The following is a 17,717-nucleotide window of genomic DNA, read 5'->3' on the forward strand; positions in this document are numbered from 1 at the left end:
AGAGAAAAAAAAAATCCTATGGTGCTTGTGGCAGATAAATAACTTTTATGTAACATTACACTGGCAGAAGTACTTGCCTGAAATGTGTATATCTGAGCCAACAGGTCTGCAGTCTGCTGACTGTGACCCACTGGACACACATTCTCCAAAGGTTGTGGAGTTTTGCTCAGGTGCTCCCTGGTGTAAGATGGTAAAAAACAACAAGCAGGAAAAATAATTTAAAATAAAATTCTGTTTTAGATCAGAGCTGTGGTGTAATACAACAGCCTGCAGCAACTGAAAAAGAAATCTGTTCTGTCCCCAAATACAGACTGCATGATATGGAAGAGGACAGATCCAACAGACATTATGTAAATTCATCACTCCATCGTGATGGAACTGGTGGCCAAGTGGTTAATGCACTTGGTTTCAGTGTGGAAGGTTCCCGGTTCAAACCCAACCCTTGCCACATTTCTCTATGTAATGTGAAGTTGCATCAGGAAGTGCATCCCACGTAAAACTTGTGCCAAATCAACATGTAGATCCACCTCGGATTTGCTGTGGCGTCCAACAAGGGAGCAGCCAAAGGGACTTACTACCTTGATGGTAGACAATGACGGGCGGTGAGGTTGATGGCTGGTGAGGCAATGACTTCATCACAATCAGATTTACAAACATATGAACCCTACAGAGCAGCTTATACACCATTTGACTGGCAGCAGTTAACAGGTTATGTTTAAAATCTCATATCAGCATTCTTTACACATGCAAACTGTAGCATACAAAAAGCACATTTAATTAAAAAAAACGTTATTATGGTCTTACCTTTACTTATAAATGAAGTCCATGTACCGCTCCTTCTGAACAAAAGCATCAATGACTCTCTGTCTCAGTGGAGATCACCACCAAGGAAGAAAGTTGTCCTTGATCAGTCGTGTTTCAACTGTATGTTTTGAGCCTTTTCTGGCTTTGAATGTGAGTAGTCGACAGCTCATGTTTGATGACATTTCTTTGTAAATTCTTTAGGTCACAATATCCCATCTGAGTCCAGACAGTCACAAGTTGAAAAAAGAAGGCAGCAGAGAAGGCATTTTCTTGCTAAACATCCACACAGTCAGCAGCCTTTTCGTGTGACCCACTCAGTTTGTAAAGAGTGGGTCTTCTGTACCGCAATCTGATGCAAACCTTTTAGATCTTGGTTGAATGAAATGATCTGGATCCTGCATCAGGATCCTGCACTTGTTACCAAGGTAACACAAAATGGGGGTGTGTCATTGGTGGGGCAGAGAAATTTGGGCTCCTGATTGGATGAAAAGCAGAGCGATACAAAGCCTGGTATTTTCAATGTATTTTTTTTTATCGCCCTGTTTTAAGATTTGTACAGCTGATTTTAGTGCCACAGTTTCCAGGGTAGTAAAATTGATAGGACAAGTGTATGATTTAACAGCCCAACCTTTTCTTGTATTTCATGAGGGCTGGTTTATGAGTATAGGGCAGATTTTTGTTACAATATATATATCGTTAAAGGCTTCTCATACATTTTGAGGAAAAAATACATTACAGCAATAATGCTGTGAAAGAAATGTTCCAGCTGTGATGCACACTCCAACCGTGAACCCACCTTGTGAGTGACAGCTCTCTCAGCAGCCTCTGGTTCTCTCTGAACATGGCCTCCTCATTGGCTTTACTCTTGGCCTGTTGAGCCTTCATCTGGAAATACAGCTTCTCATTCTCCTGTCAATCAAACGTCCCAGTTTTACTTCACATCCTTCAGACACAAAATGAGGAAATGTGCAACATTTGTACAGCAGGTGTTCTAGCTGAGAGTCAATGTTACGATGTGCTTTACAATGATGCCTCACATTCTCTCTCTCACAAACACACACATACTGCACACTGACACTGTACATTACAGCAAATGGCAGATTAAGGGCCTTACTCAGTGTCTTCAGGCTTCAATCATTTCTCTCTTAGGAAAAACCACAGTTCAGGTTCCAAACGACTGGTTCTGCTCTTTTTCTCTTTGTCTGAAGTGCGGAGGGAAATACGTGAGAGTGGTGTCTGTGGACAACGGGATGCTGGACTGACAGCGGGATCCCATGCCTGAAATTGTTGCAGCTGATGTTTTGTTTTTTCCAAACTTCATAAAACTTTGTTAAGGGCCCCTTCACACATAGTGCGAAGCTGGTCGAATATGGCAAAACAGCGCAAAACAGGTCAAATTAGCAGATCACGAAATATCTCGCTGACAGGCAGGCGTGCACGATCCTGGTGCGAGAGTTTGTGTACGCGACGGTGTCTTTCGAGCAGGAACACAGTGTGAGATGCACCACATCGCGCCGCTAATGTGGAATAAATAAAAACCAGGTAGTACCTGTGGAACCACATCGCGCCGCTTATGTGGAATAAATAAAAAATAAAAACCAGCTGGTACCTGTGGGACCACACTGCTCTGCTTATGTGGAAAACATAAAAAAAAGAAGAAAAACATCCCACCCATGGGACTCAAACCCATGCCTTCCAAAAGCTCTGATTGCCAGTCAGAGACTTTACAACTGAGCTACAGAGCTGTCCTTTGAAAGCTGCAGGAACCTGCCTCATATCAGGAAGGACATGGAAGCATTACAAAAAAAAAAAAAAAATTAAAATAACACACCATATAAAAACACTGCATTTATCAAGCGGGCAATACAAATATGATCCATCTGTTCCTCTGCTGATGACCCATGGTCACTGACATACAGTCATGAAATGACATGAATGAGAAGCAGGGTGCTCTACTCATGTCCACATCTACTGGTCCAGTGTGTCCAGTCGGCCCGCGTGCATGTTCTGCCCGACACACGTGTCTTGTGGATGGCGCGCTGCAGCAAAGGCCCCGTGTCATGTGGAACAGAGCTCATGTGGGTGACATGACGGTCAGATCGCCCGCTGTGTGTTCTGATCTGATGGTCCACTTCAATCTGGCAGGCTGTCAATGTCCGCTCCATGTGCGCGCTCGCTCGCTGCAACTTGTCGCCATGGCAATATATGTTTTTATTTGTGTCCACATAAGTACAGCAATCAGACACACGTGTGTCACAGTGGACAGTTATTAGTCCATGTCTGTCCAAAGACAGTACGTGTTGTCCAGCTGGGATGTCCAGATCCACAGAGCTGCTTCTGTCGGAAGCCACACCTCCTGTCAGTGGAGCGCACACACCCACGTGTCAGTGTGTGTGTCTTTGCAAAGCCACACTGGTGGGGAACTTAGACAAATTTCACTATGAGTACGACAATGATTGTCTGCAGTCTGTTGTCGTGCCAAGAGTGCAAATGGCCACACATTTTCTAAGTACCAAACGAGCAGTGTTAGATGTTCATGCATGTGAGTTGGAATTTGGCCAACACCTGCCACGAGAGGGTTCGATGGGCTCGCACAGCACACACACTGTCTTTCAGCCACTGGTGTGCGCAAATAGTTGAAGCAACACATGTATGAGGCGTTGGAAGCAGCTACAAAATTAAACAGTTTGCATACGATTCCTGTTTCATGCGCGCGTAATGCGGAATTCGACCAAATTCGCACTATGTGTGAAGGGGTCCTAAACTCTGTAAAAACCTTCTAACTGTTAGAATGGCCTAAGCGGTGGGTCAGCCCTCGAGTCTGGACTGCTTGAGGTTTCTTCCTCAATATGATCAGAGGGAGTTTTTCCTTACCACTGTCACTTATAGCACTTTTCCATCTGCATCAGACGCTCAAAACGCTTCACAATGATGCTTCACATTCACCCATTCACACAAACACACACGCTCACTACACAGCAGGAGCAACTGGGGGATGAAGGAGCTTGCCCAAGTCAGGATGGAATTTGAACTGAGGATCCTCTGATCTGAAGCCCAACACTTAACCACTGGACCATCACCTCCCCTGTAAGGTCTGTAAGGTCTTCACACAAGTAAGGTCTAACCTTACCAATAGACCTTACTTGTGTGAAGCGCCTTGAGGCAGCTTTGTTGTGATTTGGCTCGATATAAATTAAATAAATTGAAATTTAATTACTCTTTAAACTAACAGCATTATCAAATTGTATATTGTGATAAATACTGAAATAAATCAATATGGGGAGGGGGGAACGTGTTTACATTTGATGCCATATTGAAACCAATTTAAATGTGTGACAAGCTACTCCTGTGCTGCCTGTGAACAACAGTACATTTGCGCCCTTAAGTTGGATGACAACTATTGTAAAACAAGAAGTAGAAAAAGAAGAAGCTGATCTGAATGAGGAGAACATGCAGTGGCTTACATAAGTAGTGAAATTAATAAATCACCCCTTCATATTGAAAGACTACACTCTTAGATATAAAAGAGGGAATAGCCATCCTTCATGCTACTTGGTACTCCACTTGTTTGAACTGTGTGGGACAGCCAAGACAGCAACAAGGAGGTAAGTTGGCTAAGGTAAAACTAACTATAATGGTTTAAAACTGTACGGGAGCTTTAAAATGTTTAATTACATCCACTGAACTAAACATGCACACAGTCTGTTAAGGGCCCCTTCACACATAACATGATTGAAGCTGACTGGCACACGAAGGAGGAATCGCATACCACCACATGACCTTACAACTCTCCACTGTGAAGCGTGTGCATGTGCATACTGTCCTCACGTGGAAATACATAAAAACATATCACCTTTGCAACGGGCTGGAGCGACCGCACAGCGCACACATCGAAAGGCTGTGCCAGGTCAAAAGGACTGTCTGATCATGTGTACACTCAGCTGGCGATCTGAATGCCACATCACCCACATCAGCTGTGGTCCACATAATGCTGTGTCCTTCAGCGTGCTGCTCGCTGGAGACACGGGGCCGGCCTGACTAGACTTGGGTATCGTGAGTATCGAGAACTGTTAAGAAATTATTCGATCCACCGACATCAATATCCTTTTTGGTTATTGGCCCTTGAGAGTGGCCGTAGTTGTTAAGGGTGTTTGTCGGGAAAATGATCATTTCTCTACATTGATTATAGACCCTGCAGCGGGTCTGCAGTGCGGCACTGCTTTGAAGCTTGAACTAACAAAGCAGTGCTCTGATCCGCGCTTTGTTGGTTCTCTGATTCAACGCTTTTCAGAAGCGGCAAGTCCACTTCTTAACCCCTCTCAAAGCAATTAAAATATGTCAACCATGAGTCACTTTTGTGCGGATTAAAGTCACTACCTGGGACTCTTGTCTTGTTGCAGTCAAGAAACAAGAATTGCCCTCCGTTCCGTTCGCACAGCTCCAAATGCTACGCCGCTCTCTGCCGAGTCAAGTTTGAGTCCCGTCAGAATTAATAACTTCAAAGCGAATCACTGTTTTAAATCAAATTACACCTCTTTCCAAACATTGTAATGCAAACATCCATCCATCCATCCATCCATTTTCTTCCGCTTTATCCGGAGTCGGGTCGCGGGGGCAGCAGCTCCAGCTAATCCGGGGGAACCCCAAGGCGTTCCCAAGCCAGCTGGGAGATGTAATCCTTCCAGCATGTCCTGGGTCTTCCCCGGGGCCTCCTCCCAATGGGACGTGCCCGGAACACCTCTCCAGCGAGGCGTCCAGGGGGCATCCGGAAAAGATGCCCGAGCCACCTCAACTGACTCCTTTCGACGTGGAGGAGCAACGGCTCAACTCCGAGCTCCTCCCGAGTGACCGAGCTCTTCATCCTATCTCTAAGGGAGCGCCCAGCCACCCTGCAGAGGAAACTCATCTCGGCCGCTTGTACCCGCGATCTCGTTCTTTCGGTCAAGAGCCACATCTCATGACCATAGGTGAGGGTCGGAATGTAGATCGATCGGTAAATCGAGAGCTTTGCCCCCCTACTCAGCTCTCTCTTCACCATGACGGTCCGATACAGTGACCGCATCACTGCAGACGCTGCACCGATCCGTCTATCGATCTCACGCTCCATCTGTCCCTCACTCGTGAACAAGACCCTGAGATACTTAAACTCCTCCACTTGAGGCAAGGACACTCCACCGACCTGAAGAGAGCAAAGCACCTTTTTCCGGTCGAGACCCATGGCCTCGGATTTGGAGGTGCTGATTTTCATCCCGGACGCCCGGACGCCTAGAGATCAAGGATCCAGTGACCAATTTCATATTTATTTACTTTAAGACTCAATAAAATGTTGACATAGAAAACCTGTAAAGCCTACTTTTAGCATACAGAAAATTCACAAGGGGTATCGATAAGGGAATCAATAAGGAATTGGTTCAATATCAATAAAATCTTATCGATACCCATCCTTAGGCTGGACACGTGGGGCCAGCAGATGTGGACATAAGTGTGCACTGCTTCATTCATGTAATTTCATGACTATGACTATGGAGATGGGTCATATATATATACACAGAGGAACAGAAGGATCATACTTGTATTGTTTGCTCGATAAGAGGAATTAAACATTAGAAATTGCAGTGGGGTTTTTTTTTGCTACAGCAGCGGTGTGATGTGGTGCCACACATTCCAGGTGCTCGCACTGTGTTTGGGAGGTTCTCATACTTTAGTCAAACTTATACCCCTGCCAGCCCCCAACAAAATAAAACACTTTTGTCAAAAATAAAAGAAAGAATAACAATAATAAGTGCAATGACTATTTATACACGACTTTGCCAGGAATCAAACCATTAAACAAAATAAACTAATAATAAAAGAATAAATGCCAATAATAAAAAGTACACTACAAAAACAGCACAAAATCCCAATATAAAGAGCTGATAATACAGAAAAAAAATGACTTGTGGTCTGGTGCAACTTGTATAGAGGTTTTCCTCTTCAAGAGGCATGTTTTAACAAGTGTGGCTTATACTCTGGTGCCACTCCAGAAAATACAGGAAATTCATTTTGCTTGTTGTTGCATCAAGTTGTAGCACCACGTTTCAGAAATCTAAATGACTTATAGACTGGAGCAACTTATATAAGGTATTTTCCAGAGTATAAGTTGCACTGGTCCAAAAATGCCTCTTTAAGACAGCAAATAACCATATACAAGTCACACTGTAGTATAAGTCACATTGATCACATCATGTAAGAAGAAGCAAAATGGATTTAATTGCCATCCTATTCATTTATGCGGTACACACGGTGTTAAGGAGCACAGCTAATGAGCTAATTAATGTTACCACAAAGGCACAAAAAGTAAACTGTTTCTTTTAGCCACTGAACAGACGATCACATGTCAGGTGAACATACCACGCAGAGAAACATTTGAAAAAAACGGTATATCGTTTATTTATTCACAACACAAACACTGCTTTAGCCATTGGAAGCTAAGAGCTAATTAATGTTTTTGTTACAAGTGCAAACTACTTTGTAAGCCACTGAACAGACGATCATATGTGAGGTGAATGCACAACGTAATTAAAGGTAAATGTAATTCAAACTCAATTTTTTAGTACATTTATAAACTCACCATTAATTTTCTTCTTCTTTTTAAAAGAGCTGTCCTAGTGCTTTCAAATAAGTCCAAAAAAGATTTCTTCCAAATAGAAGAAAAAAAAGGACATCTCCATTCAAAAGTGTGGTCTTCCTGTAAAAAACACTGCGATATTTCTTCAGAACAAAGAACTTTTTTCTTTCTTGATCATATTCTGGTGGTTCCTATTGTTCGACATCTGCGTCCTGCTCAAGAAGACAGGTATCTTAGGACAAATACGACACCAACTGTCACGGACTAAGATTATCCCGTACCGGATTTGTATGACTTTGGGGCAAAGATTGTTGGGCTGGGGCGTGAGTTGGCGCTGAGCTCTCGACGCAGTTGGGGGAGCAGTTGCTGCCTCCTCCTCTCCCGTCAGTGGAAGGCACAGGCTTCGCAGGAGGGTTCTCCCTCTGCATGGACATGCACCAGGCTCTTTTGCGGATCTTCCCAGCTGCGTTGCCCACTGGGACTCCGTTTTGTAATCAGAGGACAGACCGTTTCATTAAAGTCCCTTTCCAGAGCAGAGTCAGCAATTTGGCACTTTTCCGCATCCAAATTTAATAATTAATGGTGGATTATCACAATGACTTTTCTTGTGAATTACTTTTCTATGTGGAACATTTCCCACAGTGACAGAGCGGACCAATGCATGTATGGTAAATTCAGTTTTAAATCAACATTTATCTGTTTCCTGTACATGTTATTCCTCTGCTGTGGAAACGAGTGTCTATTTGTTTGCACCATAACAATGCGGAGGAACAGATGTAAACAGAAAACAGCTAAATACCGTTGAACGTCTGTCTGTTACGGCTCAGTTCTTTGTGTCATCCGACAGCACTCTTTGCTGTTTAATGAAGACATTTATTCCTATTTATTTGCTTCAAGTGAGCATGACTGCTAATTGTATTTTATCTGGAACCCGACATGAGGAAAAGCTGTAAATAGTAACGTCATCACGATTGCTCGTATAAAAAACACTTTACGTGTGACCCCACTCATTTTTAAATGCATGCTGAAAGCAATCAAGCCCTGTTCGGAAGTTTCACCTCTCTTGTTTTTTTAAAACAAAAAAGGCAGTTTAATGATGTGCATCTCATTAGAACTGTAAAAAAGAAATTTGTGGTCGTGAATTGTGATTTGTTTCTATATTCAAGTCATAATGGACTATAAGTCGTAGGACCTTTCAAACTAGTAAAAAAAAAAAATGCTTGACATACTCTGGTGCAACCTCTAATTTGGCAAACACGGCATACTTGAGAAACTGCATAGTTATAGTGAGAGGCAGAAAAGAGAAACTAACCTGTTGGTAGCCCTTAATGAGCATCTCCTGCTCTCTGATTTCCTTTTCACTTAGCTGGAGCTTTTCCTTTGCAGCAGGATCTGCAGCATCCATCCACCTACTTTTCTGGCATTCTTCCTCTGCACTGTGTAACTGATCAATAACAAAAGACAGTTTACTGATTAGTTTCTGTAGCGTATCAAATTAAGATTATATAATACAAGATACATTTGATCAAATAGGAGTGGTCATACCAAAAAGTAATCAGTCACTCAAAAGAATTTAATCGGAAACAACGCGGACATGTTCAAACACAAACAAGGGTGCCTGCCACACCTACATGTACACAACACCATGACAATTTTGGTCTCAAATTGTGATAGGACGTTTTAATATCCTTTCATCTTTAGATGTGCAATTGGTTTTGTTGTTTTATTAATCATGACAATCATTAAGAAAAAACTAGAGCCGGGCAACGGTTAATCGTGTGATTTTTTGATTTTGTGTTATACGCAAATAATAATAATATATTATAATATATATATATAATAATAATAATAATAATGATTAATAAAACAACAAAACCAATTAATTCAAAAGTAGTGCATAGCATAATTTTATTTTAAATGTTCTGCCATATGAACAAAAGTGCCATAACGTTTGTTCTGCAAACAACAGCATTTTGTTTATGCAGTTGCAGTTAACAGGGTTCTCAGCAGGATTTTTTCTCAGCGTAATGGGATGGAAAAATCATCTTAAAACGCCGGGGGTTCAGGGATGCTTAGGTCCCCTCCCGAGGCTTTTGCATTATATACTTATAAAGGGCCTTCTTTGTTAGTCTAAATAAATATACCAAAATTTGAAGTCCAGGCGGAAGAAGAGAACATCTCTGCATTTCAAAATGTGAGGAAAGTGTTTCCAAAAACGCCAGCAATTTGAGGTTGAAGCTACAGAGGAGACTTTCATCTGGTTAAATGTGCTCACCTGTTGTCTCTGCAAACTCACACCTGCTGCTACGCTTATAAATAAAACAAAGTCTCTTTAAACTGTAACATTTTATTATTTGAAAAACCTTTTTCCTTATTTTAACATTAAATGAATGAATCATTAAACATGTCCATGAAGTAAAAGTTCAGTCAAAAAGACATTTGCACAGGTAGAAGAAGCCCCGCCCCTACTGTGCATAATTTTAAAACATTCACAACCACTAGAATAGTGAAATTCATATTTCAGTAATTACTCTGTCCTGATTACAACATTACTCGTAAAGCAAATACATAGTCAATGAAGGCATGATTTAACATTGAAATGACTCAATTAAAAAATGATTTAATCATGAGAATTCCCAATGAACAAACACAGTGCAGTCATTGTTACATCATCTCCTATTGTGTTGACAATAAATATTTATATTTAGTTATGGTGTCTTTTTTCCAAGGTTGAAATGCAGATATGAATTAATGACTCTACCAGACTTAAAAATGTACATATTTTCATGTTATTTTGTCTAAAAATAAATGTCCAAGGGTCGTTATCATAAACTGCTGGGTATAAATTAGCAGTTCTGATGTACCTGACACACACCTACACTATTCTGTGTTTTGGCCTGATGTCTTGTTTCTTTTGGCTTTAAAGCAAGACTGTAACAAAGATAAAAAAAAAACCAAAAAAAAAAACCTATGGCTTTCCGCACACAATTTGGTGCTCAAAATGCAAGCAATGGTGTTTTAGAGAGTTATGGTTGTCCATTCGGCTGCTCCCGTTGTTTGTGTTCGGGGTCGCCACAGCGGATACAACCAGATCCGCATTGATATTTGGCACAGGATTTATGCTGGATGCCCTTCCTGATGCAACTCCAGTGTTAGCTGGAGAAACAGACACAGCTGCTGGTGTTCCAAAGAGGTCTCCCATCCAAGTACTAACCAGGTCCCGCACTGCTAAGCTTCTGAGATCTGACAGGATCAGGCTTGCACAGAGCAGATCGGCTGCTAAATTTAAAAATCTTCCGGGGGAAGTTGGCCCTGCTCTCCCCTATCCTGCAGCGTTCTCCTTGAGAACTTTAGCGGCTGTAGATGAACTTTTCCCCCAGCGCTCAGTGCACAGCACACTGCAGGAGAACTTTAGCGGCTTCGGTTCTATCTACTATGCCATCTGGAAGCACTTTAAAATTAAAATGGTCATGTAAAAGTTCTGTGCCCTTCTCCATGTCTGCGGCAGCAGTCAGCCACAGACTTGCAAAAAACAAAAAACAAAAACTGGCAGACACACCCCAACTCCTCTCTGGAATCAATAACTGTACTTGACTTGGGAGAGGTGAAGGTCTAGTGGTTAAGCATTGGGCTTGAGACAAGAGGATCTTTGGTTCAAATCCCAGCCTGACCAGAAAATCACTAAGGGCCCTTGGGCAACGTCCTTATCCCCAAGTCTACAAGTAATACTTATGTGTAAAATAACAATGAGCTGCTAGACATGGAATCACTGTTGAAAGTAGTTCTGAAAGTCACTGTGGTGTGACAACATATCTGCTCACTTTGCTTTGCAGCAGGTAGTTTTGCTTTTTGAGTGCCTGGAGCTCCTCCATGTGCTCGTGCATAGTCTCCAGCTGCTTGTCTTTTTGGTTCAGCTGGACTCTCAGCTCATGGATCACATGACTATCCACTTCGTTCTGGCAGTCAGACATGAACACAAAGGTGAGAATGAAATGGTGAATCAGATACACAACAGTCAAATTTCAGTTGTTTTGCCCGTTACTATGCGGTGAGTGAGTTTGAAAAGCTGCACTTTCATGTTGACAGACTGCTCACAAATCCTCCACCTGGGATAACTCTCCCCTACACCAGAGGGGACAGTCCACCCTTTTCTGACAGAGGACATGGACTCAGATTTATAGGTACTGATTTTCATCCCAGTTACTTTACATTTCGCTGGACACTGAGGAGGTATCAAACCTCCTCAGTGTGCATCAGATGTCATTGCTTGATTAATCCAACAGAACCACATCATCTGCAAAAAACAGTAACTCTGAAGTCACCCAACTGGACACCCACCTGTCCTCAACTGCACCTACAAATCCCGTCGATGAACATTATAAACAGGACTGGTGACAAGGGGCAGCCCTGGCAAAGTCCAACACCCACCGGGAACCGGTATGATGTAACGCCAAGAATGTGGATACAGCCTGGTCAACTTTGGTCATATAGAGACCGGATGGCACGTTGCAGCAGTTCCAGTACCCTGTGCTCTGGCAATGTTCCCCACATGATACTTCGAGGGACCTAGTCCTTTTCCAAGTCTACAAAATACATATAGACTGGTTGATCATACTTCAAAGACCTTTCTAATATCCTTTTGAGGGTAAATTGCTGGTCCACCATTCCTCAACCAGGACGGAACTTGCATTGCTCCTCCTGAATCAGAGGTTCGACTAACAGTCGAGGCAACGAGTTTACTCACTGGTATGCTAAATTACGTGCCAGTGCATGGATCAAATATGTGCAAGTGTCAAGGTACCTCACGTCTCTTCTCTAGTACCCTGGCACAGGCTTTCTCAAGGAGGCTGAGAAGTGTGATTCCTCGATAATTGGAACACACTCTGCAGCCTCCTTTTTTAAAGATTGGAACCACCACCCCAGAGGTACTGTCCCCGACTTAAATGCAACATTGTATAAATGTGCCAGCCATGATAGCCCAACAACATCCAGAGACTTCAGCATCTCAGGACAAATCTCATTTGCCCCCGGTGACTTGCCACCAAGGATTTCTTTTTACTACTTCAGTGACTTCCGCTAGGGTGATGGCACCAGATCTGCTTGAGTCTTCCATCCTGCCTCCTCAATGGAGGGCATGTCAGTAGGGTTGAGGGGATCTTCAAAGCAGGGTTCTAGCCTGGACCATTTTAGTGCCAGGTAATATTACATAATGATTTATATAAGTTATATAGCTGTGGGCCCCTGGATCCGGGGCCCCCAAAGCTACATGGCTTTATACCATTAAAACATTCTTGGCAAGCCTTATTTTAACTCATTTTCAGTGGTTTTAGACACATTGAACGCAAGAATAATAAAGAAATGTATATCTATATTGTAATATTTGTAAGATCAAAGTTATTTTTTGCATGTTTCTGTCAAAGTCAAACTTAATTAAATAACAATAAAAATGTTAAAAACATTAATATTTAATGGGAACTGCATTTACTCTTCAAAAGTGACATACAGTAGTTTTTAATCCAGTGAAGCAGCCAGTTTTTCTGTCATCCTGACAGTTTTTTTTTTCAACATTTTGAGTGGGATTGCATTACTTTTTCTTTTTAAACAATGTAACACTGAATTGCCTTGTTTGAACCTGGACTGATTTGTCAAACCTGCTGTTTTTGACTGTAACTGTAACTATGACCAATATCAATATAAAAGCCTTTTTTGAAAATGTGAGGGACAGATTAATTTTGATGAAAAGAAGGTTCTCTGCGTTATCAGCTCTTTATATCTGAGCTAAACAGCCTTCACTCGCCACACTATTTTTAAAACTTTTAATTAAATATGTACCGGTAACATACACAAATACAAACCGTAAATGCTTTTGTTTTTTTTTCCCCAAAGGTAGAACATGTAATATTGGAGCAGCATGGCATGCACGCACATGCACACATAGTGTTGCATGGCATCTTTGTGACAAGCGGAGGCAAAACTGAGTAATTTTAACATTATTTAAATTTTTTCTTTGTGGATCATGAGATAATTTCCTTGCGTTCAGACAGAATAGCCTATTGCCTGTGGTAAATGAGCCGTTAACGAAGCGCAGTGACTCAACCTCTGGCCCAAACTGCAGCTTGTGGATGCGAGCAGAGGTTCCAAACACAGCACCACAGAGGTTCCTCAAACGGATTACACCTGTAGCGGACTGAGCCGGTCTCCCATCGACATAAACACCCACGCCAAGGGCTGAAACTCACCAACCTGATGGACAACCTCCACTGCTGAAACCCTGACCTGAGTTCTGATGGAACTGTGGAGCAAAGTGCGGTGTCACGGAGGAACGTTTTTCAGCCACATGAGGAATTAAAGTGGTTTTTCAGATGTCGTTTTCCAAACTCAGGAGGCTTTGTGGGGATTATTTTTCTTCAAGATCGTATGATGATGAATTCCACTGAAACGAACGGGTAAGACTTTTTATTTACTGTGTGTGTGTGTGTGTGAATTTACTCCGCATGATGGACAGTGACTTTCAGCCAATCAGTGGACAGCATTGATGGATGTATTTCAACGTATGAGTAAATTACATGAAAGCCTTTAAAAATCCACAAATTAGCCGCATCGTTTTTTTAAAACGCAGTGATCAAAACGTATGAAAAAAGTAGCGGCGTATAGTTCGGAAATTTCGGAGCGTGTGCGTGAAAATCCCACATTGAGAGGTTGACATCTCGCTGCTGTAAAGGGGTATCGTGTCACGGAGTATAAGAGACGTTTTATGAGTGTGAGTAAATGAATATGGGATTGCCCTTTTAACATCTGAAATAAAGCTGATCACATAAAATATGAAACATCTTAAAAGTAAATTTAGGTGTTGTTTTGGGGGGCGTTTTTTTTGTTGTTGTTGTTTGTTTTTTTTGTCTTCATATTAGCCCAACATTTTTTGATTTGGGGTTGTGGTTATTTATCCCTGGTGTAAAAATATGTTATGCAAAAACATGAATGTTGGCAAACAGATAAATGGCAATAGAGAAACAGGTCAAGAATAAAGTGATCTCACAGGAAAAAACCCCCAGCAAAAACAAAAGTAGCATGACACTGATTGTATTGTGAGATTTTCTTACATTCTTTTTCGTGATGTGTTCAGCCAGTCTGGTATCCTGAGGCCCTTTGACTTCCTCAGCATGTGTGGATTCTGGATGGCTGCTGGGGTCAACCAACGGTTCAGGGACATCAACGGTTGATGGCTTCAGGTCACTGTGCACCTTCAGATCTGCCTCTGTCGAAGAAAACAGAACAATCTGAAAACAACTTCATATGGCACGCGAGTGTGTGTGATAATAGTGTGTTGTTAATTTCAAGAGTACTATAGCCTGAATCAACACTAGAAAATGTTGCAGGTTCATTTCAGTTCATTCTGTTGCCTTTGTAATAGTGCTATTACTACTAGAAGCAATAGTTTTATATGGAATATGCAAGATTAGTTCCAATTCACAAAATTAACAACCTTGCTGTGCAAAAACCTTTTCCACAGCAAGACTGCCATTAATCCAGTAAGCCATGACAATTCCAATTTGAGAGAGACCAAGGTGAGTCATGACAGTGCACAGCAGATTACTGAAACCAATCCAGATCAAAAACCTGTGACAGTGCCAAGCGAGAAATTATGAAAGCACTATCCTTGTCCAGTTACTTAGGAATTCAAATACGACCATAGAAATGACATATCTTCTACAAAAGAAGACACTATGCAACGTGTTGGAGAGTAACACAATTTTTCACTTTTCATGGTAATATATATGCTGAATATGTAACAGTATTACCAGTCCATTTAAAGGACAAGAAAAAGTCCCATTTCACAATGAACATAATGCATTGAAGCTTAATTTTACTGGAATGGCAATATCAGGCATATATCAAGTTATGTGAAGTTGATATTCTTACATAGTGAGTACATGTTGAGTATATCGTAACTACAGTAAGTCAAATCTACAATTCTTTAACACATCTTAAAAAATAGCAGCCAGAATATTACAATATTAATAGTTCCTTATTGGGTTAAATATGTTTGTTCTTACATGTATACTAGCATTTAGTCAATCTGTTTAAATCAACCAAAATATGAACATAACATCATAATTGGAATTCAGTCAATCATCCTCTGTATCACTGTATTCATTATCCCCATCACTTTCATCAGATGTTGGCATGTCATCTTCAACTACATTCTGAAGGGACCCTAGCAGGTCTATTGGTAGACATAGCTTACTGTACCTCAGGGGGACACATTTGCCATTTTCATGTGTCCAGCCATTATTGAGTATATATACCAAGTATGTCATTTTAATGGTCATACTTGAATTCCTTGACCCTAAAAAACATAGATTAAGGCTGAATCTCAATTCTACCCCTTGGCCCTTCCCCTTACCCCTTCCCCTCTGTTTTGCTCGGGCACAAGAGACTGAGGGGTAGGAGGAGCTTACTGCTGTCTCCAAAAAATAAACATGGCGCCGAAAGAGCCGCACAAATGAAGCGGCTTTCATTACAAATTACGCAGTTTAGAAAGTTCTAACTTGCCCAAAAACTTTACAGACAGTTCAACGTGCATGCTGCTGGATGCATGTTGTGTATATTGTCGTTCTGAGGAATATCGTAACTTCGCTCGTGCGCTGAGGCATTATAATGCACATACACACGAACGCTACGATAAGACACTTTTATATCTCACAATGGATAAACTCATGATAAAGGATAAGCACCTTAATTTGTATGTTCAGAAATCTTTGGATAATATCAATCCCTGCTGTTGGATTTCAAGGTCTGTAACGTGTGTGTATTTTGTAAACAAACAGGGAGCCCTGAGCGCACTCGTCTCCTAATAAGAAAATGAGGCAGAAAATGAGAAGTTTCATCAATGTTGGAAAATATCTACACACACATGTATATGTGTAACACATAACCTGACGTCCTAATAGACTGATATTATTATTCAAGGAAATTTCTGAAGGAAATAGAGCTGGATGCAAAAAATTGGAGAATTTGAAAAAGAAATATAAGGTTAACAGAACTAAATGCAGCCCAAAACATACATACAGGTGCTGATCATATAATTAGAATGTCAAGAAAAAGTTGATTTATTTCAGTAATTCCTTTCAAAATGTGAAACTTGTATAATGTATACATTCATTGCACACAGACTGATATATTTCGTGTTTATTTTAAATAAATAAACTGTTTTCCTGTTTTATCATTAGTATTTTATATGACTGTGTCTTTTTTTATTCTTTCTATTATTTTACTTTTTACTTATTTATGTATTAAACTTTTTTATTGTGTTTTAATCTTATTTCATTTTATTCTGCTTTTAAATGATGTTTGTGAAGCACCTTGAAGCGATTAGTTGTGGTTTGGCGCTATATAAATTAATAAATTATTATTATTATACCTTATTTTAATTACTAATTAATTAATTACTAAATCATTAATGATTAATCAAATATTAATTACTATTATTGGTTGATTACTATTAGTATTATTAACATTAATAAATTACTAATTAATTATTAATACTATTAATTGTTATTATTATTATAAATTACAAATTAATTAAATTAATTAACATGACATGACTGCGATGCATCAAAGAAATCTGCAACTTCTATTTTTTTGCATTTACGCAGAAAGGGAGAAAATAAAAAGAGCCAACAGGCTACTGCAACAAGTTGCATTTCAATTGCCATGTTAAACAGTGAAGACGGCAGATTGACACAGGTTTTTTTTTTCTCCTAAGGCGGAGGGGTGTCTCAATTCATAGGGCTAGAGGCATACCCATTCGCCTTACCCCTTGTTTTAAAGGGGTAGGCGTAGGGGTAGGGGTAGGGCCAAGGGGAAGGGGAAGAGGTACAAAATAGAATTGAGATTGGGGGTTAGACACCAAAATTAATGTTCTAGCTCACATAGAAGTGAAAATATGCCATAGGCAAAAACGTATTTAGTCAGCCCTGACTGTGCAAGTTCTCCTACTTAAGAAAGATGAGAGAGGTCTGTAATTTTCATCATAGGTACACTTCAACTATGAGAGACAAAATGAGAAAAAAAATCCAGGAAATCACATTGTAGGATTTTTAAAGAATTTTTTTGTAAATTATGGTGGAAAAGCAGTGATGTTTTTGGGCTGTCGCTGGGCATCATGGACTTTCAACTCCCTCAACAAATTTTCTATGGGGTTGAGGTCTGGAGACTGGCTAGGCCACTCCAGGACCTTGAAATGCTTTTTAAGGGGCAACTCCTTCATTGCCTGAGCGGTGTGTTTGGGATCATTGTGATGCTG

At 40.8% G+C, this 17,717-nt stretch overlaps 1 protein-coding gene across 2 annotated transcripts in view; it reads right to left on the reverse strand.

Moving 5' to 3' along the window:
* cep162 (centrosomal protein 162) overlaps positions 1-17,717 on the reverse strand; it is a 110,803-nt gene that overhangs the window by 38,060 nt on the left and 55,026 nt on the right. For both annotated transcript variants that reach the window (XM_034173964.1, XM_034173963.1), the window contains exons 13-17: positions 14,512-14,666; positions 11,233-11,367; positions 8,724-8,855; positions 1,601-1,713; positions 78-177 (exon numbers count right to left, since the gene is read on the reverse strand). In XM_034173964.1, the coding sequence (XP_034029855.1) occupies positions 78-177; positions 1,601-1,713; positions 8,724-8,855; positions 11,233-11,367; positions 14,512-14,666 (635 nt within the window). The remainder of the gene's footprint in view (positions 1-77; positions 178-1,600; positions 1,714-8,723; positions 8,856-11,232; positions 11,368-14,511; positions 14,667-17,717) is intronic.

This window comes from Thalassophryne amazonica, chromosome 7, assembly GCF_902500255.1.
Source record: "Thalassophryne amazonica chromosome 7, fThaAma1.1, whole genome shotgun sequence".
NCBI classification, from domain to species: domain Eukaryota; kingdom Metazoa; phylum Chordata; class Actinopteri; order Batrachoidiformes; family Batrachoididae; genus Thalassophryne; species Thalassophryne amazonica.